The 24418-nt window shown below is 38.7% G+C and overlaps 2 protein-coding genes across 5 annotated transcripts; one reads left to right on the plus strand and one right to left on the minus strand.

The window, feature by feature from the left end:
- Positions 1–4491: 4491 nt before the first annotated feature.
- LOC119733279 (mitochondrial import receptor subunit TOM70-like) lies at positions 4492–11528 on the minus strand. The gene is made up of 11 exons (XM_038206877.1): positions 11269–11528; positions 10490–10663; positions 9862–9988; positions 9313–9422; positions 8699–8817; positions 8276–8486; positions 7983–8117; positions 7103–7327; positions 6409–6506; positions 5526–5648; positions 4492–5130 (listed from the first exon to the last, which is right to left on the minus strand). The coding sequence occupies exons 1-11, from the start codon at positions 11497–11499 to the stop codon at positions 4971–4973; spliced, it is 1713 nt and encodes a 570-aa protein (XP_038062805.1). The 5' UTR covers positions 11500–11528; the 3' UTR covers positions 4492–4970.
- A 1777-nt stretch (positions 11529–13305) lies between these two features.
- LOC119733280 lies at positions 13306–20269 on the plus strand. Of its 4 annotated transcripts, none has more exons than XM_038206878.1 (4): positions 13306–13732; positions 14194–14470; positions 15082–15204; positions 16472–20269. In XM_038206878.1, exons 2-4 carry the CDS (start codon positions 14263–14265, stop codon positions 18733–18735), a joined length of 2595 nt encoding a protein of 864 aa, XP_038062806.1. In that variant the 5' UTR covers positions 13306–13732; positions 14194–14262; the 3' UTR covers positions 18736–20269. The 4 variants fall into 4 exon arrangements, with proteins under 4 accessions (XP_038062806.1, XP_038062809.1, XP_038062807.1 ...); XM_038206881.1 differs by having other exon boundaries at positions 14257–14470; XM_038206879.1 differs by having other exon boundaries at positions 13306–13714.
- The last annotated feature ends 4149 nt before the right edge of the window (positions 20270–24418 follow it).

Genomic DNA, 24418 nt, shown 5'->3' on the forward strand with positions numbered 1-24418 from the left:
TAGAGAACGCATAAATGTATGGTTGTATGAATACTTATACGTTTAGTATTTCATGTGCGGCTAATGTATTTGTCCATTCCTGTCTCCTAGCAACCGTAGTCGATGCTTTCAATCAATTCAATAAAATTCTAATATTTAACTGTGTGCTCCTAATTGTGGCTTGTTGCCCAAAAAAAATTAGATTATCAATAAAAATATGCTTAGTTGACATTTAATCAAAAGCTATATTAAGCATTGAGGTCAAAGGTTATGACCTTGGTCATTCATTATACATTCAATAGTGCACATGACCTCTGAATATGCATATGCAAATAGTTTGTATATTCTCTATTAAAAACAAAAACTATGAAAAGATTGTAAAAGAAATATATTTTACTTTCTGTGTATTTCTCAAGAATATGATAAAAAATTATAGGATTTGTTTTATGAATTTTTTTCACTGGCAATGTACGTCATTTATCCCCCCAAAAGTGCACATGTTTTGTTCGGTTCATTACTGCTTGTATTTACAGTGAGAAAAGTTTTGGTGTGGAATTTTGCTCAAGAAAACTGCAAAACCCTCGAAATTGAAATGATTTTTTTGTTTTAAAGAAAGCTTTTGTTGAATAGAATTTTTTTACAAATTTCAAAGCTTTTTGGGGGATTATTGAACGACTAGTTACAGCACATTGAAGCAGAGACATTGTGTTTTGTGTATTTAGAACTGCTCATGATGAAGACTAGCTGGAACCAGTTTGCACTGGTTTGGACCGGTTGATACCAATTTGATTGAATGGAGAAAAGTTGTTCACTTGATGTGAAACGAGCATATACAGCAGGCTGTGTATCTACAACACTGGTTGGAACCGGTTCGTACTGGTTTAATGTAGTCAAAGCCAGATCTGATGATCCAAACGTTTGTGTAGCTTTTAAAGTTTAGAAATCTTAATTTAACATTTTTTTTCTCTTTGTAGTAAAAAAAAGGTATATTCTTGACTTGTGCTTTTGTCTGGCTACTTTAGCACTTTAGGTTAATTTGAATAACACTACCAGTTGTTTCCAGTCATTGATAAAAAATTACAACATACCAAATTTGTACATAATGTTTCTATTCAGAGATTGGTTTTGTACAGTGTAATAGAATGTACTTAGAAAGGGCAACTTTGGAGGAAAAAAAACACCTAACTTGGAATCAATTCAGTGATCAACTCTTGGGGACAATCTCAAAGTATGGCTGCTATCTAATAGACCCATTCTCATTTGTTAAAGGGAATATACATCATTTTCAGAAATGGATGGATTTGGGGGTTAGTAATACTGTATATATTGTTACACTGACTTTTTTGACGTTTTGGGTTCGTAAATGCTATAAAAACCAAAAAAAAAACAATCATTTTCCTGTAGTCTGATTCCCTGACTCCATTTAAAATGAAACACTGCAATTTAAAGATGTTGGGGAATTGTAAGGTCAGGGAACCAGTCTAGCTGGTTTGTACCCGTTCATAGGTGTGTAATCGATTGCAAACAAATAAAGACTAACTAAATATGGTCAATTGGGGCAAGTATTTGAAATAAGCCAGTTTTTTTTCCAACGCTGGTCGGCCGACCATTGTTGGAAATTGATACGAAAATATCACTTTTTTTGAAAATTGACAGTATACCAGGTGCCATGATTTTACAGGATGCTTTAGACTGTTATTCACTAACAGCCCAGTAAGGTATTTCAAAATAATTTGGTGGTTTTATTTTTTGATGTTTGCAAATGTTGTATTTTCCCTTTAATTTCAGTGGGACCTTTTAACCTCAGATTTGTTTTGTTGCTAGCAATAGATTTAGAAATGTTGGTCCAGCTTACAGGCTCAAAGGAATGAATACGGTAGAACTGATTGTGGTTGTCTCTTCTATGTAGATATACCAAGGACTGCGCCACTTCAAACTTTAAAGCCAAGAACTGCAAAATTTGAAATTTGGTTCAAATAACTATTTCTTTTTAACATTCATTGTTACTTCACCCGTATGATGAACCTTTGCCTTTCTTAAATTCAACTTGAAATTCAGTTGTTTGAAGGGTAAAATGGTAGTAAATATATTGTATTCCCAAACGTATTTAAACTTGTGCCCCATTTTGTTAGCTACTCACAAGTTGGTATTATTTCATGGGTAGATCTGCGTGTACAGATATTGGGGTAAGAAACATCTTAGATCTTTTCATTTCAATAGAATTAACATTACATGTACTTCGCCATAATTGTCCTTTTTTCTGAAATTTGTAACTACGATGGAAATTATTTTCCCCGAAAAGAAATAACCAAAAGAAGAGTGTGATTTAGAAAAATAAAATCATTGTTACTACTGCATTGTTACTATACTGTAACAATAATTTTTTTTTTTTTGAATGGTCACATTTGATTCAGCAGCACCCAAAAACACGCATTTGTTCTTAGCAATTCAATAATTTCTGATATTTAAATTTTTGTTAGCTCGAAGTTTGTTGTAATTAGAATATTTCTGGTTTTGTTTCTTTAGTTTTCCCAAATAGTCAGATTGATTTTCTTCCCTTTTAGTTCTTATCATGTATACACTTTTTTGTTGATATTACATTCTTTTCTGAGTATACATGTATATATTTAAAAAAAGCTTTTTTGGCAGTAGCTGGCTTTATCATTGGCACATGCTTTAAGTCATGTGACAGAAAACAACCAATCATTAATAGTCTATGTAAATTACTGACCAACATGTCAATAAATCGTACGTCATGTAAATTTGAGTCTTGTCCATAAGCAACCTGATTTACATTGATGTGGTATGTCTACTCGCGTGTCCGATTCGGCAAATGATAAAAGGACACAACAGTTTAAAGTAGAATATTGTTTCTTGAAAATGAGGTTTGAACATTTTGTACATGTATGAATATTTTCTATACTTGACACAAACTAATCACAAATTTGACACTTAAATGATGTTCTGAAGTTCTGATCATTTAACAATTTATTAACGAAAAATTAACAATTTTGACTTTTATTACAAAATCAGAAGACTGATACAGAACATTTGGTGTTTTTTTGATAATTCTACTGTAACCCAAACCTTAGATTTTGTGGGATTTTGAAGGATTGGGGAAGGCCCAATCACTGTGACTTTTAATGGGACTGCGATGAAACTTGGTAGGTACAGAGAGTGTGCCATTAGGTTTCTGCACAGTGTTGGATTTTGGATCCAGGAAGTGCCTAGCCACTATAAGTTGACAGGAGACTTCGTGCATTTAATATGCAAGTTTTCAAGTATGAAGAAAGTACCACTGCATTTTCTGCACAGTAATTCAGAAATAGCAAAAAGCACTGGAAACTGAAATGACGCGATTTGATATTTCGATATCAAACCATGATTTGCTGATATTTTTTATAGGAATGCACATTTTTTTAATCAAATTAACTTTAAAAGATCAATTTTAGTACCTCAAAGACCTCAGAAAAAAAAGTAAATAAAATCTGAGGGTTTAACATTGAAAATCATAGACTTCTTTTATAAAAACAATTTGTTTAATGTAAACAAAGTCTTGAAAACCATATTTTCCAATAGGAATTTGGAAAGAAATTTAGCCAGCTCGCATTATTGAGAAGTTAACTAAAATATAAAAGCAAAATCCACTCAAATGTCTATATGATGGAAATAAAATGTAAAATCATAACTGTTGGTGTTATATGCGTAAAGAAGTATAGAAAAGCACCATGGCAATTTTCATGGTATGTACTTGTACTTGCATTATAGAAAGCAGTTAATTTGAACTAAATATTGCTTCGCTATTAGCAGAAAATAGTGAGCTTATCAGTCCCATAAATTTGGTACAAGCTTTTTTTATTCAAATGAAATTGGTTCACTTGTATATCTGATTGAATATTACCAGATAAAATTAAATTATAAAGATGACTTCTTAAAGTTACAGTCCATCATTTGCAGCTATCCAAAAAGTAACTGACGTAATTATTGTTGAAAAGCATACTTGGTTGAAAGATAGTGAGGGGACTAAACTCCCTGTGAAATGATTCTTAACGGCAAGCTGTCATTTTGAAGAAATCGAAAAAAACCCTTTCCAACGCATTTAGACGCACCGTTGGAAATATTTGGCGAAGCGCGCACATGCGCTTTTGCTTTAGTTCGTTTGATCAGTGCGCAACATCGCGTAGCTGCAATCGGCTCAGTGCTAACGTGTCTCGGATGCTGAATTCAGGCTCAATTCAAAACATGATTAAAGAACTTTTGATTTGAAATCGAGATCCTAGATTGTTGTTTTTCTTGCAATATACAGCTGAAGCTGAGCTGAAACTTCATCAGGATAGTTGTTCAGCACCCTTCTTTAGATTTGAGCACTTTTGTTGCTTCAAATGAACAAAAATGTACCAATTACAAATGATGAACTATACCTTTAATTTATGCTTAAGTGTAAGCTTAGCCATATTTCATGGAGCTGAAAAAATAATAAAGTGGTAAGCAAACTTGCGTGCTATGCAGAAAATGGCCGACAACCAGTCACATGAAATAAACAATGCACGATATTTTAGCTGGCAACCTGAGCTTTGCTAAGCACATATTTTTGGCGCTTAAAGAGTACCATGGACTCATTCTGACCAAACTGTTCTCAAAATGGCGCATTTGAGTATGATTCATACAATTAACTCTGACCAAATGAATACAAAATAATACAGAGTAATTTAAGACTTTTTCTTTAATGGTGCTGCTTTGCAAGAAAATAAAGCTATTAAAAGCAATTTTTGCGCTTAGCAGAAATCAGCCGGGAACCAGTTGCATACAATAAACTGCTTGAAATTTTGGCTGGTAACCTGTTCTCACTTAGCACAATGTAGTTTCTGTGTTTAGTAGCTGTATGAAACTTAGTAGAAAGAACATGATACATCGAAGAGAGAAAACCAGCCACTTTGCTGTTGCTACAATCTTTAGTTCTGACGCTTGAAATTGACGATTTGAATTGACATCTACAAGATGGGCGAGGGCGGTGTTATGTTGTACTTGGTGGTCACGTTGCGCTGCGCTTCCGCTGCCACGCTAAGCGAGAAGAGATGAGACATTTCCATCTCGGTTCGCGCTAAGTCGATCGCTTTCTCAAAGTAGCTCTTAGCAGCTGACATGTTGCCTCTGAAAAAATAAAAGAAAAAAACGACATTCAAAACTCAGTGTGTGATAATCACGCAAGAATGTCAAAACTTTGATTGGAAAAGCAAGGTATAAATAACTCGTTCAGTCTCCACTATTTAACTTAAAAATGATGTTCAGCAAAACAGTTGAGGGACAATTGGAACTACAAATGCGCATAATGTTCACACCTAATAGTAAAACATCAAATGCAAATTGAATAACTGAAATCGCTAACTACGCGATGCAAAATCGTCGTCTTAATATTAGTGGGACCAATCAGGATATTGAAAGCCTTCCCAGGGTCTAGTAATGATGTTGCAAATGCAGCATACCTTGGGAACAAGGTTGGCACTGTACGATTAAAAGCTGCCATTTTGTCATTTCTGTATGATTACCTTTGCACTTCTATTGTTCCGAGTGTCTCGTAAGCAAAGTCACATTTGCTGTCTATTTCCAGCGCTTTCTGGATCATGGCGATCGCGCCGTCTGCGTCTTTCTTCCAACTTAGATGTAGAAGTCTGTCGGAAAAAGAAACAAATTACCTAAGTAGAAAAAAATGTCGAGGAATCTTTCTGAAACCTCGCGATTTGCTCTACTGTACAGAAACCTAATGGTAGACTCTTTGTACATACCAAGTTTCAAGTAACATTATCCCTAACCCTGCAAGAAGCAACACAGTGCATCAGGTGGAAAAGTCTGGTGCACTTCTGGAGTTAGCGGTTGAGAACACCGGACTCATGTTCTGGTGTTTCAGAGGCAACAGTGGCTCAGGTTCGAGCCCACCGGCGGATACTTGTGCCCTTAAGCAAGGCACTTAACCATTATTGCTTCGTCCTTCGGATGGGACGTAAAGCCGTAGGTCCCGTGTGTTGTGTAATGCAATGCACGTAAAAGAACCCAGTGACACATCGCTAAGAGAAGGGGTTTGCCCTGGTGTTTCTGGCCTCCTGTATAAACTCCCACGCGGAGTATTTAGGAGATAAACCAACCAATAACTTCAATGCATTCAGCTACCAACACCAGTGAATAAACAGCCACTTCGGAGAGATTATACACAAGTAGCCGTTATGAACAGCGTCACCTAGTGCCAGATCGTGTCCAAGCCTCAAAATTCATTTCATTTTCCAGTCAGCATGATCAATGGTAATTTTTTAAGGTGTTTATGACAATAGTTTGTTTTTGCTCAAAGATAAATTTTTTGGTCAAACATCAGTTTGGATTTCAAATTATTCACATCTGTATGAAATTTATGAATTGCTGGTCTAGTTACGGACTCACCCTCTATGGACATAAGCTGTCGGGTTGTCCGGCTCCAGAGCAATCGCTTTCTGAAAGTACTCATCTGCAACATGGAACTGGCCCTGGTCGCTCTGAGCCTAAACAAAGTACAACACAAGAGGGCAGTATTCATTAGACCATGTCAGAGCCATATACGGAGAGTTGTGACATAAGGGGCACCGATTTCAAATGCCATTATAAAAGTGTTGACCTTGCAGAAATTACTATACAAATTTTCAGCACCTAATGGAAATATTATTTCCCTTTTTGCCGTTTCAACTTCATTTGCTCGCATTAGATTGAACCATTTACTTTCAGGAGATACACAAAGCAGATTTACACACACATTATTAGAATTAGTATTAGTGATATGGTAACCAAATCTGCATTCTGCAATAAAAACGAAGATTGAAACTTTTGCTCGCACAGAATTGGCGCATACAAAACATCTTAAAACATCAAAATTTAGCATTTACTTCAAAACAAGAATTATTCCTGGATTTCGTTGGCAGCCCCTATCATTTTACACGTGTGGTGAACTGTTTTATCTCCCAAAAGTAAATTGTTGAACGTGATGCGCGCATGCGTAGTTCTTTCAAAATAGCGAAATGGCATATTATGTTATACCTGAATCTTCTTAATCCTTGGTTTATTTTCTCATACTCTGAATCCCTTATCCACTTTAGCTACTGACCTGTGCATACAGAGCGAAGGCCTCAGCGCATGTTGGGAATTTCTTGGTGCTATTCTCCAGTTCCTGCATTGCCGTGTGTAGCTGCATAGGACTCTGGTGAACAAGCGCGAGGCGGTACTTAGCGTAGCTGTACTGAGCATGTGCGAGGGCAAAGTTGCTGTTCAGCTTGTTGCATTTCTCAAAATCCTGCGCTGCGTCGTCGATCCGGTCCAAAAGAAGATTCAACTGTTTGACCAAAAAAAGGTAAGAATTTACTTTTAACTTGTACCCAGGTTTGACTGGTTCCAAACCTCTTTCTCAATGTCTTGGATATGGCCGAGGGAATGGGAACCCGCCTGGACTGGTTCCCAACTCTTTCTCAAGCCATTATGTAATGGAAAGACAAGGATTTGTTAAAGTAAATGAATGAAAACTGCTTGTGAACCAGTGAAATGTAAGAACCATTGGCTTGTCTTTGTTGCCAGGCTGTACAGCGCCCTCATTAGTTCATGACAATAATCTATTTAGCTGGCCTACATGGTGGTAGATATCTGCATTATCCCCTATCAGAGGCAATAGTATATTATATTATATTTACCCGTGCTCTGTGACAACAGGTATCTGCATCATCGCCCTCATTAGTTCATACACAAAGGCAATAGCAATCTATTTACCTGGCCTCTGTGATGGTAGATATCTGCATTATTTCCCTCTATTGTCCATGCATGAAGGCAATAGCATTCTATTTACCTTACCTCGATGATGGTAGATATCTGCATTATGCCCCCTATTTTCCATACATGGAGGCAATAGCATTCTATTTACCTTACCTCTCTTGAGGTGGATATCTGCATTATTTCCCTCTATTGTCCATGCATGGAGGCAATAGCAATCTATTTACCTGGCCTCTGTGATGGTAGATATCTGCATTGTCAGGATCGATTCTCACGGCCGTAGCGAAGTCATTCATTGCGTCGCTTGAGTTGCCCTCTTGCATATGCATGCTGCCACGCTTGATCAAAGCGTTGGCACGCAGCTAAAAGAAAAATAAAACAAAAGTTGGAAAACACAGCGCAACTGTAATTTGTGGGCAAAAAGGGGTAGATTTTTGAGGCCTTGGTAAGTTTCAAACCAAAAATACCATGGGAATTAGAGTTAGCATTTCCACTGTAAAGAAATATTATTTATGCTCACTTTTTTACTGCTTTCGTCCATTCCAATAAGTCGATCCAGATCAGGTCTGGCCTCAGCTGCTTGGCCCATCAAGAGATAGAATGTCGCCCTCATGAGAAGAGCTTCGGCCAACTTGTCTCCATCCGTGTTAATCTCCTCGTCACATGCTTCGATCACTCCGTTGTAATCGCCGTTGGTAAAGAGACGATGTGCCTTGCGGTAGCCTGTGTTTCTGTTCGTGATACAAGAATGCCACTTTCTCAATTTCCTTTTAGTCTTGACATACAGATTTTCCTACAAATTTATGTTTTCCGGTCAATGTACATTTGACTCTCCAAACTCTCACATTTTAATCGCTCCGAAGATGTTACCTGTTCTTGTATACTTGTATCTAGGGCACGTCTCCAGGGTATACAAACAACCAAGTGTGACCCTTGACCTTACCCAACATCCCCTGCTCCTTCATCATTATAGTCATTGCTTGATCTGGAGATTCCATCATCAGAGAAAGACGAGAAGTAGGATCGGATAAACTGTCCAGAAGGCAGGCTAGGAACTCGCTCCTTAACGCAAAACAAAGCAAATTCAGCATTAGTATAAGGCTAAGGGCAACATTAATTACAAATTAATTTTTAGTAGTTGCTACGCACAGATATATTTAATCAGCACAAAACCAGTTGTTTTGTTGAATTGGTCTCCGTCCAGGATCATGGAACGTTCATTGACAGTTCTGTATTTGTTTGGTGTTTTATGATTTAAAATTTTGCAACCATAAAACTTTTAAGACCATTTTTTTGCCCAGCAGTGAAAACTGATGATATTTTTTCCATCATGAATAGGAATTTTCAGCAGTGCCACAATCACTTCACAAATTAAAATGTGTATGTTTTTTGGAGATTTTTATGAACAAACTTCTATTTTCAGTTGTACAAAGGATTGTTACAAAATACATATGTCATGTCGAGCATGAAAGATCATTTGTCATGTGTTTTGGTTTGTATTTGTTTTCTTTGGGAGTGGGTTCTTAAAGCCCATGAATCCCATTACAGGTCTGGTACCTTGTATCGTTGCTGTGCTTTCTCTTTGCCTAATTCTTTCAGCATCTTGTCCGCCAGCAGCATGCTTTGGTTGTGGGAGAAGTTCTCCAAGATACAAACGGCAGTCGTATCTAAAACGAACAAATTTCATCAACAACAAAAACCGGTAAACATCCCTGTTTAAACAGCCACAGACAGTCAAAACTTATACCTTTGTTGTGCCTTATACACAGGCAAGGGCGGATCAAGAGCACAATTTTTTTTTGGGGGGGGGGGGCAAAACAAAATTTGGTCCACAAAAAGTGTGTCCAAAAAAATTACGGCGTGGGGTTCGGGGCCCGCTTAAGTGCCCCGAAACTTGTTTGGATTCTAGATGCTCTGTGGTGCGATCTGAGGCAATTTCTGACCACTTTAACCAATGTTTTTTGAGGAAAAGATGGTGGTGTACTCATTGCCTGCCTTTATTGCGAAGTCATCTAAAAAAAAAAATTTGCTTTGTTTTTTGGGGGCCATGGCCCCCTTTGGCCCCCCTTGGATCCGCCCTTGTACACAGGTTAGTGTTTCCCTTACCTTCTAAACATGCCATCTTTTGGTTCATATTCTCAAACGCTTTGGCTCGTCTGAACAGCGCTTTGACGTAGCGTGCATTCAGCTCCAGCGCTTTTGTACAGTCAGTCACGACCTGTGCATAATTTTTCTGTAAAAAAGAAGAAAATTATTCTTTTTTTTTTCAAAAAAACTTGTAGTTACTTACAACTTTCTTAGAATATGAAGATTTGTGTGAAATCTTTGCAATCCATCACAAAGAACAAAGTTCATTTTGCACACTGCTGAGTTAAAACGGAAACAATAGCAAAATGCCAACTTTTGAAACTTCCAAGATTCCTCAGAATTAATCCTAATAATCCAATATATTGGTCTCAATGTTGGATTTTGGTGGATTTTGAACAAAAATACCTGAAAAATATCTGCCTGAATCTTCCAAAATCTACTATTTTGCAGGAACACAACAGCATATTTTCATGGGGCATCAGTGCCAATGTAAAGTAATAGTGGCTGGGCCCTTCCTTCCCCAATCCTACAAAATCCTCCACTGTGCAAATGGCTCACTCTAAATTTTGAAATTCTTCAACTTCTTACAAAACCTCCTGTAGGATTTTAAAGGATCAAGGACTGAAGGAGTGTTAGTGTTTCGTACCAATTGCTCATGTGCTGCAGCTCTATTCTGATAGAAAGTGGATAGGTCTTTAGTCTTGTCGAGTGGGACCAGCTCTATTGCCTCGTTGTAGCATGCGATGGCTTGCTCGTATCTCCCCGCTTTGAAGTATTTGTTGCCTTTATTCTTACTTCCTTGAGCTTTCTCTTCAGGGGTCTGGAAATAAAAGTAATATGAAAATATTAGACCTATGAAAATATTGGACCTAGGCCTACCAAACCAATTGGCGACATGATATATGTATTGTCATGGATGGAGGGCAGGGTTTTGATTTTTTGTTTTGAGGGAAATTTGGGGGTAAAATGATGACAAAAGGCGACCCGAAAATAACGATGGCATCAGCGGATCACCGCGCGATGTACTGACTGTGAGCACGGCACGCATGGCGCGCTGAATCACAAGGCACAAATCACGCAGGAAAATCGTAAATTCTACCCAGAATTTGTTCAAAATTGCAAAACGGGTGTCATTAGAATTGAGAAAAGTCTGCGTTTGTAAAACTAAATTTTAAAAGGCATGAAAGGTGCAATAACATTAAAAACATTTTTGACTTGAATTTAATCAAAACAAAACAGGGGCCCTACACTTCACGATCGGCACAATACGTGGGGTAAATGTTACTCTTCACAGTGTAGTGCAGAACAAACCTTGTTCCTGGTCAACCCCTCCCCTCCACCTCCCAAACTCCGCCCACCTCCCAAACTCCGCCCACCTCCCAAACCCCGCCCACCATCCACCAATGCACACCGCACGTTCATTACCCGTTCGTCTGCTGCAGCGGCATGAGCGGTAGGTTCGCCCTGTTTCGCTTTTCCCTTCGTCTGCGTTTTTCCTCCTTTTTCACCGCTCGACAGATCAGATCTTCTCCTGCTGTAGTAGAAGGCGCCCACAGCAACACCGATGGCGATCGGAGCTCCGATCGCCAAAGCAATTTTCCAGGATTTGGGTAAAGAACTGCCGACATCGGCGCTTGCTTCCCCACTGTCGGCCATGTTGAAATTAAGCGGAGCATAGCATGGGGTAAAATCGCGCGAGATTTCATGCACGACGTGAACATGGACTCCCTAGCTGGGAATAATTTGAATTAAACTCCTGGTCTGCCTAGTCTTCATTCAAGGTCGCATTTAGTTGTAATCCGTAGCGGAAATTTAAAATGCGTTATGACTAGTACCAGGAACGGGGTTTTCAGATCTCGTTTTGTGTTTTTTTTGAAGCGGGAAGGGTTAGCCAAATAACGAAAAAGAAATTATAAAAGAGGAGTTAATTGAGAAATTTCAGTCCTACCTCATCTGTATAGCCGTGAAGAAATTCCACTTTAGTTTGATACCTTTAATTGATTGGTCAGGACAAATAGACAAAAAGGACACAATACAAAAAAAATATTTTTCCCATCAACAGTGTCTTGTGTCAAAACGGAGAAAACATGGCAATGGGCTGCACTCCCACTCCAAACAGAACTGTTGCCTCACTTTTGCACAGAACCGACTGTGGTCTTTTCGTGTGCAGGTACAGGACGACAAAAATGACTAATTTTACCTAATTGGCCTTTTTTTCAGCAACCCAAAGTGCTATTTTCATGATTTTTTTAGTATTTGTAAGAAAAAGCTCTCAGCTTTAATCTGATACCAAAAATATAAAAATCCAGCGATCCTTTTTTAAGCTGTACACTTTTTTTCGAGCTGTATACTCCCCAGGGAGCTGAGATGGTATATTGGATGTTTAATTGGCCCAATGATCAGGGGTAATAATAATGTAAAGCGCTTTGATCCTTGTTAAAGCACTATATATAAGAACCCGTTATTATTATTAAAAGGCAAATGTGGGGTTGGATTTTTTGGGGTCACCCTGTATAATTGAACAGAATTAACAACCACTGATTGTATATTTTTTGTTCGTGCTTAACACACTAATTTGTTTTGATTAAACATTAATTGTTTGACTATTTCTCTTAATAGTCAAATGGCTTTTGCTATTTATCACGATCAATAGACGATGTTTCAATTCCATACGACAGGTAGCCTATGGCCGATTGTGACCACTATTTTTGTAGCGCCCTCTTTAAGGAGAATTTTAGTTGGCTTTAATTCGACTTTTTTACGCTTAAACTAATTTTGTAATGGATTATATTATTCTTTCGGCACTCCGGCCTTGTCTGGAAAACGAGTGTATTTTTTGGGGGGGGGGGGGTTTCTTCCAGAAAGTTGACTTTAATTCAAATTGTATGTTTCGCGCTAAAACACACTACTTTTAATCATGTTGACGATTTCTCTCCAACAGGTATTCCCTGAGTTAATGTCCGAACAACGAGTTAGTATTTCTTCCTTGAAAGTTGACATTCTTATATTCATTATTAAAAGTCTTCTTTTCCGTAACTGAAGTGCCAAACATCCACCCCACCGTTAATTGAGAAGGGCGCCCTCGGAAAGTAAGATCTCTACGTCCAATTAGAGAGGGCGCCCGTCAAGTTTCGATTTCTAAATTTACATGCGTGTGGGGTTCTACTAAAGCGCGTCAACAAGCGTCAACAATCCTCAACGGTCGTCAACGAGCGTCAACAAATTTTGTACATGCTTTTGAACATTAAAAGTAGCTTAATATGGTAGAAAAAGTAATAAAAAATATCTTCTGCATATCAATTAAAGTTCAAATTATTCAAAAACTTGTTGTTTTTTTTAACGCGAAATGTACGACGAATTTGTCGATTAGTGTCGGCCGCCATCTTGTTTGGATGGCGCTGTACACTTCGCGCATGCGTAGTATGGCTCTGTACACCTCACGCATGCGTAGTAGGGCTAAGCTTCACATAAACAAGATGGCGGCCAACTTAACTCCTAATCGACAAATTCATCGTACATTTCGCGTTAAAAAAACAAGTTTTTAAATAATTTTAACTTTAATTGATATACAGAAAATGTTCTTTGTTGCTTTTTTCTACCATATATTTAATGTTCAAAAGCATGTACAAAATTTGTTGATGCTCGTTGACGACCGTTGAGAGTTGTGACGTTTGTTGACGATGTTGACGCGCTTTAGTAGGACCGTGCGTGTGCGTGCGGACCACCGGTCACCATGATCAAACTATAAAGACTAGACGTAGACATGCATGTGACGTGAGGATGAAAGTTGGAACTCCTACTCCTAGAAAGCTCAGCAAGAAAGGGAAAGTTTGGCATCAGTTACGTCAGTGAAAACTTCCAGAGGCAGAAGGTTTTCTATGATTTGATAGTAAGATCTTCAGTAACTCGGGGACCCAAATTATCGCCTCTTTGACTTTATTTTTTTAACTTTAGTCTTTAGTGAATTTCGTAAAGACGGCGAGTATACTTCTAACATCTAAAGCAAAAAAACCCCTACAAACTAAGCCTAAATCATGTGAAAATCAAAATTTGGCAAAGTGCGACACGTTTTTGTACATGTGGATGTGTGGCCTATGTTTACGGAGGCAGTCCAGCATTGTCCAGTAAAATAGGCCACATTATGGGGCTAATGCCAAATGGCAATGCATGACATGTTATGTACATGATGTAGGGCCTGGCATGCATAGGCTAATCAGAAAGTGCTGCCTTTTTCAGATGTCTAATTTTTGTGAAATTTTATGTTGAAATTTTGATACGCAAACGTGTGCAAATGAATCTGGTAATTTCACGAGAAGTAGACATCTGAAAAAGGCAGCACTTTCTTCACAGGATTATGCGGGGTTGAACTACCGAAGCTGTCTGTAACTAAACTGTGCCCACGTACATCACCAGCGCTAAATGGCAGAACCACCGGCTAAGAGAGCCCGAAGACAAAATGAGACACAAACTAACCCTGGTCCAAGCACAGCTGCAACCCAACAACTACCGGCTGATGGAGTGAGGGATGATCAAAAAACGACTCAGTCTGGCAGCGGACATCCTTCCCAGCAGGAACCAACGCCACAACCAACGCAACAACTACAGCCAAGACCGCTGTCATCACATGGTAAATTTTACTTACTATCTGGATGAAAATGAATTTTCCCATTCAATTCCGAGAACTCCCCTCGCATTCGCGTACACGATGATTCATTTGAATGGCAAAGCAGAGACGAGGGGAGCTCTCAGGATTGATTAGGAAATGTCACTTTTCATCAAGATCGTTAGTAAACCTTACTTCGATCTTAATCCTCAATCTCCACTTTAAGTACTTGTATCTGAGGTGGGTTACCTGATCATTTTGTGGCTGTTTTGAGGGTGAATATGAAGTTTTTGTTGAGTCATTAGTTATGTGTCACACGGTGGCTGCCATTTTGCTTGGACACTAATTCTAGATCATGTCCAAATGCTAAAATGTGTATTGTTCATCAGGTTAGTTGCTCAGCACTCATCAGGTTAGTTGTTCAGCACCTTCTTTGGATTTTGAGCACTTTTGTTGCTTCAAAGTTCAAACGAACATAATACACAAATTACAAATGATGGACTGTACCTTCAACAGCGGGCATCCCCCAACACAGTCATTGTCACGCAGTGAAGACCGGATCCTCACACTGTTATTCCCTAATTATTGAATTGAATTAAATTGAAGGATATTTTAATTCTTGCTTTTAATTGTAGATTACCCACAACAAAGTGGAGCCAGCATAGGAAGCATCGGCACAGTCAGCGGTAGCCAGAACCCTGTCATTGTTGGTTCAAGTGGAGTTAATATCACTTACAACTCGCCGTTGGAAGGACCAGGTAAATATAATCTTAGTCAATACGATGAAGTATTTTGATATCTTAAATCAAGTGTTAATGTATGGGGGGGGGGGGGCGGGCAGGGGAAGGATGGTGTACTGTTTTAGCATATATTATATGTTGAAAATAGTTCCATGACTTATTTAGCTATTCTTGTAGTTCTCGAGATGTAGAACTTTAACATATATATGCACCTTAATAGGGGAAGAGATCAACAGGATTTTTCAAAGTAAATTTTCTTTGGTTATTCGTTGTTGGGTCACTACATGCCAGTAAGCCAATGAGCTTCTCAAAAATGTTTTTACTGACCGAATAATGGGTGCCTAATTGAACAGAAAACCCCTAAACTGAACAGTGTCTTCCTGAAATGACAAATTCATATAATAGGGATGTCAAATAGTTTTCATACATTTAAGGGAGTAGAAAGTTGCACAAATTGTGTGCCTAAGAAATAAGAAAAAATCACCACATAGACCCTTTAAAAACGAAATCTGGATACGTAAATTTAATTCTCAGGCAAAATTTCTCAGTGTACATTTTACTGCATGTAATTGGAAACTTCAACCAATCGAATATGTTACGGAATACAGGTAAAACAAATAAACCTGTTTACAGAAGAAAAATAATAGGTTAAAAACTGGGCATGCAGATTGTTCGGTTTTGATGAATTGCAGCTTGAAAGCATTGTTATGAATCATGTTCATGTATACTTAAAGGGAAAATACAACATTTGCAAACATCCAAAAAAAAAACTACCAAATCATTTTGAAATACCTTGCTGGACTGTTAGTGAATGATAGTGTAAAGCATCCTGTAAAATCATGGTACCTAGCATACTGTCATTTTCAAGAAAAGTGGTATTTTTGTATCAATTTCCAACGCTGACCGACCAGCGTTGGAAAAAAACTGGCTTTTTTCAAATACTGGCCCCTGTTGGCCATCGCACTTGTTTGCAATTGATTACACACCTATGAACGGGTACAAGCCAGCTAGACTGGTTCCCTGACCTTACAATTCCCCAATATATGTAAACTGCTCTGTTTCTTCTTAAATGGAGTCAGAGAACCAGACTACAGGAAAATGATTGTTTTTCTTGGTTTTCATAGCATTTTCGAACCCAAAACCTCAAAAAAGTCAGTGTAACTATATTTGCTATATATTTCCAACCCCCCAATTCCATTCATTTCTGAAAATTACAGCAAAAGCAAATGAGGTATATTCCCTTTAAAAAATAGTTTATTCATACTAATTTTATGATTTCTTTTAGAAATCACCAGTCTCCAGGGGCCAGGTACCTTTGAGGATTTGCAACATGAAATTATTGACAACTACAAGCAAACTGCAACGACTATTCCTGCACACCCTATACTGGAGACACGTTATGTAGAAATTGATAAATTCTTTATTCCGCTCCATCTACAAAAGAACATTCCAGACAAAACAAAATCAGTGAGGTCGGTGAGATTACCAGAAGGAAAAATATTCTTGGATGAAGCACTATATGACATTCTCAATTCCTTGGATGATTTGTTCAATCAGGAAAAAGTTAAAGAAATCAAGATTCTTCTTGTTGGCGGGGCCGGGACGGGTAAATCAACCCTGTTAGTGAAAGTTGCAAACTCTTGCATCACACTTAGATCAAAACCCCTTCTTGGTAGATTTGATCTTGTGCTTTGGATAAAGTTGAGACAAATGCAGCAATCTAGCTGTGTCTTGGATGCCATATTTGACCAAATTCTAGCACAAAACACCAAACTGAGGAGACAAGAAGTGAAAGGGTTCATTGATGATCATGAATCAGGCATTGCTTTGCTGTTGGACGGAGTAGATGAAATTCCGTCTCATGTTTTGCAATCTAAGGAGGGCGTGTACAGGGTTCAGGATATCTTACACAACAGAGTCCTTACCAAAAGTTTTGTGTTGGTCACTACCCGACCACACATGGTGGATTATGTATTGGGGGGTCACCCAAATTACGCTCGGGTTGAAACATCAGGTTTCACACCACGAGACAGAGATCAGTACATCAGATTAAACCATCCTGATGATGCTGACATGGGAGAGGCGTTGGTTTCATATCTGGAAGACAATGCAAATCTGCAGGAAATATCTGTAGTTCCAGTCATTTCCCAGATGCTGTGCATTGTTTGGAAGAATCAAAAGTCCTTGCCAATGAGAATTACTGAGCTGTACAAAGAGTTTGCAGTGGCTCTTTTCAAGCGCCGCAATACAGAAATGAGTGATAAACAGTTAATGTCTAACATGATGTCCATCATTGATGGCTTGGGGCGTGTTGCATTGCAAGGGTTATTAGACTCTAGAGGGGAAAGACTCATGTTTGATGAAACTGAATTTCAGAATTGTCAGTCTTGCTTAGCTGAGGGTTGTCGTGTGGGTTTCGTTCAACGTGAAACGTTCACAATTGGTCTGGATGTAAAAGTGCTGGTCACTTTCCCCCACAAGTCCATCCAAGAATACTTCGCAGCATGTCACCTGGTGCGATTGCTTGACGGTTTTTTTTTTGGCAAAACAAAATTCTGTCGCCAGTTGAAGCGGATTGGAACCCATAATGTTCATGAAATGGAATACCTGCTGAGATTTTGTTGCGGTAGATCAGGAAAGGCTGCTGGCCTCATTCTGAGTCACATAAAAAAGATGCAAGGTGACGAGAGCAAACTGCAGAGATTGGCTCGGCTGCTGTTGTTGGAGTCTGGTTCAGAAGAGTTGGCTACCAAACTTGTCAGACCAACTGAGGTAGACTGTGAGAGTAACGAAGACCTGAAATCACTCAGCTACTACTTACAGCATGTCACTCCACCACTTGAAGGTACATTTTTTCACATGTATGTAAGAAAGCAGGAGCTTACCTTTCTCAGGGGAATTCTTCTGAGTGACAGCATGGAGTCAGCTGGGCTGATAGTGGTTCACTACTACTTGTCTGAGCAGGAGGAGGAGGAGCTTAGCCTCATTGCGGAAACACTTGGTGGGGTGGATGAACAGTGCCGTGCTCAATTAAACATTACGGTTTTCATTTTGGCAAAGTCATGGTTTGACGTGGGGCGTGTATCACACAGCTTTTTCTGCATGCATGAACAAATAGACGGGCTTGGTTTGGTTATGCACCAACGATCCCCGGATGAAGTTGTTGATCTATTGAAGGCACTGGAAGGATGCAGGTTGGATATGTTCGCACTGTATGGCACCAACCTGCATGCACAGGTGCGACATGTCAGCCACATACTGTCATCCCTTACAGTCTTGCAGCTCGATGCATGCAGGTTGGTAGATGATGACGTGAAGGACCTGATAAGCATCCTTCCTGCTGGGCATGGTTTACAAGGGCTTAACCTTGATGGCAATGCATTCAGTTTGGATGCAGTGAGGGCTCTCACCCATCATCTCCAAGGTCTTCCTAAGTTATATTACTTGTCACTTCTTAACATCGGCCTCGATCCTGAGCTCGTCAGACAAGTTGTCAGTCAAGACCTCCCTCACCTGACGGAAACACAAGAGGGAAAATTCCAAGCCTAAATAATCTCCCACCAAGTCATAACTCTCACTCTGTTCCTTATGAATGCACCACGCTCACGAGCAAGTAGCATGTATGATGGGTCATTTTATGTGAAGTCAATGCTCTGCAACCCCCTCCCCCCCCCCCCCCTAAAAAAGAATCAGTTAAAAAAACAACAACAACAACAATTAATAACAACAACAACTTTATTTTCAGATGACAGTAAGGGGCTTGATAATGAATGAAAAAGTAAACAAAACAGTTTCCATACAAATAGAGTATTCGGAATCCTCTTACATTATGAATACGAATATACCCAGCATAGTTCTTCATTCTACTGAACCTCCATCCCCCAAAAATTCAATCCATCAATTGATCATTCAATCAATGTGAAAAGTCTATCAACATTTCCTGTACAAAATGATTCATTGAATTCTTCAAACATAATAGCACTGTACTAAGCATTCTGGGTGTCCCTTGAAAGTGATATTAAATTGACCTTGTATCTTGGGTGACCTCTGAATACTATTATAAATCTACAATCTAATCGTCAATTAAACAGGAGAATCCACCTCTCCTTTCCATTTATTTTGAGAAAATATCTTGTTTCGCATCATCTTAGGTAAAAGTTGTGTGAGATGTCTTCAACTTTTGTGACAAAGGCCTCCTCCTACCCTGTTATCCGATCAATGTAGTAATATGGCATTCAAACAAACTAATGTGACCACACGCAAACGGCTGCACGACACCCTTCCATAGACCAGTGCTGTGCAAAACTTAGTATACAGAATAATACTCCAATCCTCGGGTACTTTTGGATTGTTTTGCATTTGCCTTATGTACAAATTCGGAAAATTCTTGCAACTTCATGCCTTTCAAACAGACGTTTCTTTTGAGCGTTTGTGCTTCATTCTTTATCAAATCGTTTGTGTAAATTAATGTAAATTACGCATAAAATGGCAAAAATTATGATTCCAGTTTGCTAACTTTTGTATAGATCTTTAACCTTGACTGTTTATGTAATATACCTTTAAAGTGGTTCCGTTGTGTAAGGACAGTATAACGTGGATTTCGTTTACTATTCAACTGTAGGCCTATGTGCATATTGAGAGTTACTAAACCAGTGTTCATACTGTCAAACAATTCATGTATAATATATATACATGTAGAATGTTGCATTGCCAAATGACGCATTTTTGTCAGAGGACAGTCATGTTTGCTCATTCAGGACCAATCATTGCAATTGTTGTGTACGCGAAAAGGTTTCTGGTTTCTGATTATGTTGAAATAGGTACAAGTGGACAATTTGCTTGTTTTTATCATTGCAAGCCTCTTCAAAGCATTAATTGACACTAGATTCGTTTGTTCCAAGTATGATAAATTTTCTCGTACCAAAAATGACATTTTTGTTTCTAACAGTTTTGATATTTTGCAGTTGCCCAGGTGATAGCAGTCGTTTATAACATGCCCAAATGCAACCATTCAATTTGGTAAAAGTCGTTCTGCAGGAGAGAAAAAGTATACTTTGAATCAACGTTTTGATTTATTCACATTGGAAATGTAAACTGAATGTTAATAATGTTTAACTGTTGTTGCTGGCATGACACATGAAAGAAGATTTTGATTAAAATGAGATTTACACACTGTAACTGCAAAGCCGAACTGATTGCAATTTTAAATGATGGGGATTTTTGTACTCATTAATTTACACATTTCAAGGGATATGGGATGGGATCATTTGCATTTATCCCAAAAGTAACCTACCAAATTATAATCAAAAAGCTCACTTGGATTAAAGATCGTACTGGTACTAAACACCCCGTGAAATTATTCCGTCTGGCTTGCTGTCATTAAGAAGAAATCAAGAAATTTAGGTGATTTCCAATGATAAGTCAATTGACTGATTTTTGAAATAAGAGTTCTATGGACGAAATCGCATTTATTGATCAAAAGTTTGTGCATGGATATTTCACTCTTTTCTTAAAAAGTGTAATATCCAAAGCCTCAACATGTTAGGTTGAGAGTATTCTTCTGTGGGACAGTGATGATATTACATGTATTGGAAACAAACAAATTGCATGAAATACAAATGTTCCTATGCCTTTAAGCCATGGTTTACAAACTATCATCATTGTGATTTTTTATCTTGTGATCATTAATGTGCAACTCTGTAAGATAAGGTCATCACTCGGGCACGGACTCCAAGTCAGGATAATCTGCTGACTTCTGGATAGTTTGGTTTCAGTCATAAAAATAAACCACAAGGGAGAACTGACTCGGTGCATTATAATAACGTGAAAGTTGAACAAAGAAATTGACTGGAGCTGGTTTGACCCTGTGACCTCCGGATTCCTGTTTCGGTACGGTAATCCGGAACGGTCATCCTGCTACAGTCAATTTCTTTATTTAACTTAAAAATAAGATTTGAAGGTTTGCATGGTGGAAAGATACTTAGACAAGATAAGTTCGCGGTAGCACCTTGTGAATAAATCAGTCAACTTGCATCCTTCTCAGCTTCACCGGTTTCGAGCTTCACCAGTTTGCATCCTTCTCACGCCTCACCGCACCCATCCTTATAACATCTCATCATCGTTGGAATCCCTCATTCTCCTGACGACGGGCAGAGCATAGTGTTCGAAACGTTAAGTCCCTCCGGTTCTTTTCAGAACCACACATACTCACAAAAGAGATTTATTCACAAGGCGCTACCGCAAACTTATCTTGTCTTAACTTGAAAATAAAAATTAAATATCTGATATTTGCACCGTTTGGCGGAAGTAAGTTTATTTGTTAACTATGAGTAGAGATATGTTGGAATTTGTAAGTCATTTGTATTATTTGTTATTGGTGCAGAAACATGTCTGATCTCTTCTTTTGTTTTTCCAGATATTTTGGGGAAAGTTTAAGACGTCCGGGATTATTATTTGACATTGTGTACTTTGTATGATTATTATCGTGTAATAAATCATTGCATGCAATGACTTGAGTCAATCAAGGAGAAATCTTTGAGGTTAGATGATTGTTGTGTTATGCCTCCATTCCTCCCTCAGTGATGGACCAATCTCCCGCCTCTGAATTCTACAGCTGGGTCACCACTTGGGTTTTGTAATCAGGCATGCTGGCTTCATAATGAGGATATCAAAAGAAATTCCTTTAAAAATATATCAACCCAATCACAAATTTACTTCATGCAATTAAAAAAAATGATTAGACAGCTAAATCACTGATGGATCCAGAAGCATTTATTGTTGGGGGATTAAGAAAGGGGTCACCGACAGGCCAGTTGTTGCCAATTCTTTATGTGGAGGGGCGGGGCTAGATTGCATTTTATGGGAGGGGTGCAGTGTTTCCTTTCTGTTCTTTCTTTGTATTATAAAGTGGCAACGGGGATGAATAGACCACAATGTCGTATTAAAAACAGTCGTCTTCACTTGTTCCCTGGTGGAATTATCTTAAAAGGCATTTCTGGTGGCCCCCACTTCGGTCTGCAAGAAGACAGCTTCTTTGATTAATTCAAGACAACTTCAAATAAGTTGAAGTTGTCTTGAATGAATCATTGTTTCATTACATTGTTTTGTTGTGGACCTGCTGAGTTTTGCTGTTGTGGGCTTAGTGACACCGCGGTGACTCTTATTTGAAAACAAAAAGCCTTTTAAAATATTTTCTAGCAGCAAATGGTCAACACCGAAAAAATGGAACATGTAAACAACAAATACCCCCCCCCCTCATCCCTTTCATGAATTAACTATACTTGCTGTCTAGACCCCGCTACCAAAAAAACCCTCCACTTTAAAAGAACAGAAATGCGCATTTTGTTTGACCTCCCTTCCATATTCCCTAAAAATATATTTTTGTAAAGTTTAATATCTTACTCTATTATTATGGGTTGGAGGGGTTATCCGAGGACAAGTTTATTTTGGCCGCACTAATCGAAAGCCCGCCCTCTATGGCTGAATGTATTAAATAGATGAATATTAGATATTAAATATATATTGAATAGAGAAAATATTATTACAATACAGTAATATAGAAATCGCGGCACTCTAGAAATTTCTAAGTGGGCGTCGCGGGGGGAAGGGGGTGCAGTTATCACGTGATGAAAGAAAAGACACTGGCACCTGTAAATTTGCATATACATTCCGCAAAGTCCCGGCTATACCAAATTAATGGAGGGGTGAACCATCCATGAATAAGGGAACTTAGTTCAAAATATAACAAAACAAAGCAAACTATTTTTCAGACGATCTTTTCTTAGATACATGTCTCCAATATTGTTTTATAAAAATTGTGAGAATTTTAAAAGATGATAAACAAAAATTGTGAATTAGAAGGAAAAAACCGACTTTTACCCCCAAGCTAAAAGAAACTGAAACTACCCCACAACAAATGCCGGGTAATTTTCAGCGAAATGGAAGGCGCGGCGCCGCACAAATAACTGGTTCGCGTCTCCCAATGCCTTTGAAATGATTGCAATAGTACAGGGACCAGGGATTTGTTCACAAACCAGTCTCACGTGGTTCGTTGCGCGTTCGTAAATTGGCGGGGCACGTATGGTGGAGGACTTTCGAAAAAACGTCACAACAGTCAAAGTAAGTTTGCCAATTTTGGCCTGAAAAGTGAACCATTTGGCCTTGGAAAGTTAGGTAGAAGTGACTGAACTACTGTAGATTCTTCTGAAGTTGATGCAGTGGAAAACACGGTTCGAAATCCTAAGTTTTTAAAGAAGGAACTCCGTCAGTTATTTTCTCCATTCTCTGAGAATCTGAAAATGGGCGTGGTTTCAGAAATTTGACTGCGGAGGGGGGGGGGGGACCCACCGAACGGTTTATATGGAGGGGGCAGGAGGGGCAAAAAGGATAAAATAAACATTTGTGACATTTGCAATGCATGCTGGGCATGGATAAAAACAGGAATTTTGATGCAAAAACTTGTCTTATTTATTGAAGTTCAAATTTGGCAGTGGGACTGGGAGTATATTTAGCCGGGGCCGGCTTTCTTGAAGTGAACGATATTTTGCCGGATAGGCACTGAACATGCGCAGTGACATTTTTCATTTTTACCGTGATAAATCTTAGTCTGGATCCGCGCCAACATTGTCATTGTGACTTCGTATTCACTAGACGGAATCTGACCATTTTACAATTTCGGACTTTTTCCCTTTAATTAACCCCAACTCCCTAGGCCTTTTTGCTAGGATGTAGCCTCAATCCTGCAAAATCCTCCAATTGGCCTCATGGAAAAGTAGCATATAGCCTCAATCCTGCAAATTCCTCCGTTATTTCTTGAATATGGTCCATGGAGGGATGACCACTGCCTGAATCCTGCAAAATCCTCCAGCTATGACTGTCAATAGGCTGAGGCAGAGGCAGTGACATCCTGGAGCAGTACGGAGGATGTCAAGTATAATCAAGGACTAACTTTATGCACGGCTAAGCATAAACAACACAAGGTCCGGCCCAAGACCTTGACACAGTGCGTACTCCGAAATCAGCAACGCACTTTTGCCATGTAACCTCAATCCTGCAAATTCCTCCAATTTGCAAAAAGGATTTTGGAGGATTCAGGGCGGTTAGGGTTAAAACAAATCATTCAGAGCCAAGAATCAGAAAAAGAAAATCAGTAATTAAATGTTGGAGTTCTAGTCGATTTGAAATAATAAAAGGATATTCTTAATTTTTTGGGATGAACAAAAATTGAAAATGT

This window comes from Patiria miniata, unplaced genomic scaffold, assembly GCF_015706575.1.
Source record: "Patiria miniata isolate m_02_andy unplaced genomic scaffold, ASM1570657v1 HiC_scaffold_25, whole genome shotgun sequence".
NCBI lineage: Eukaryota > Metazoa > Echinodermata > Asteroidea > Valvatida > Asterinidae > Patiria > Patiria miniata.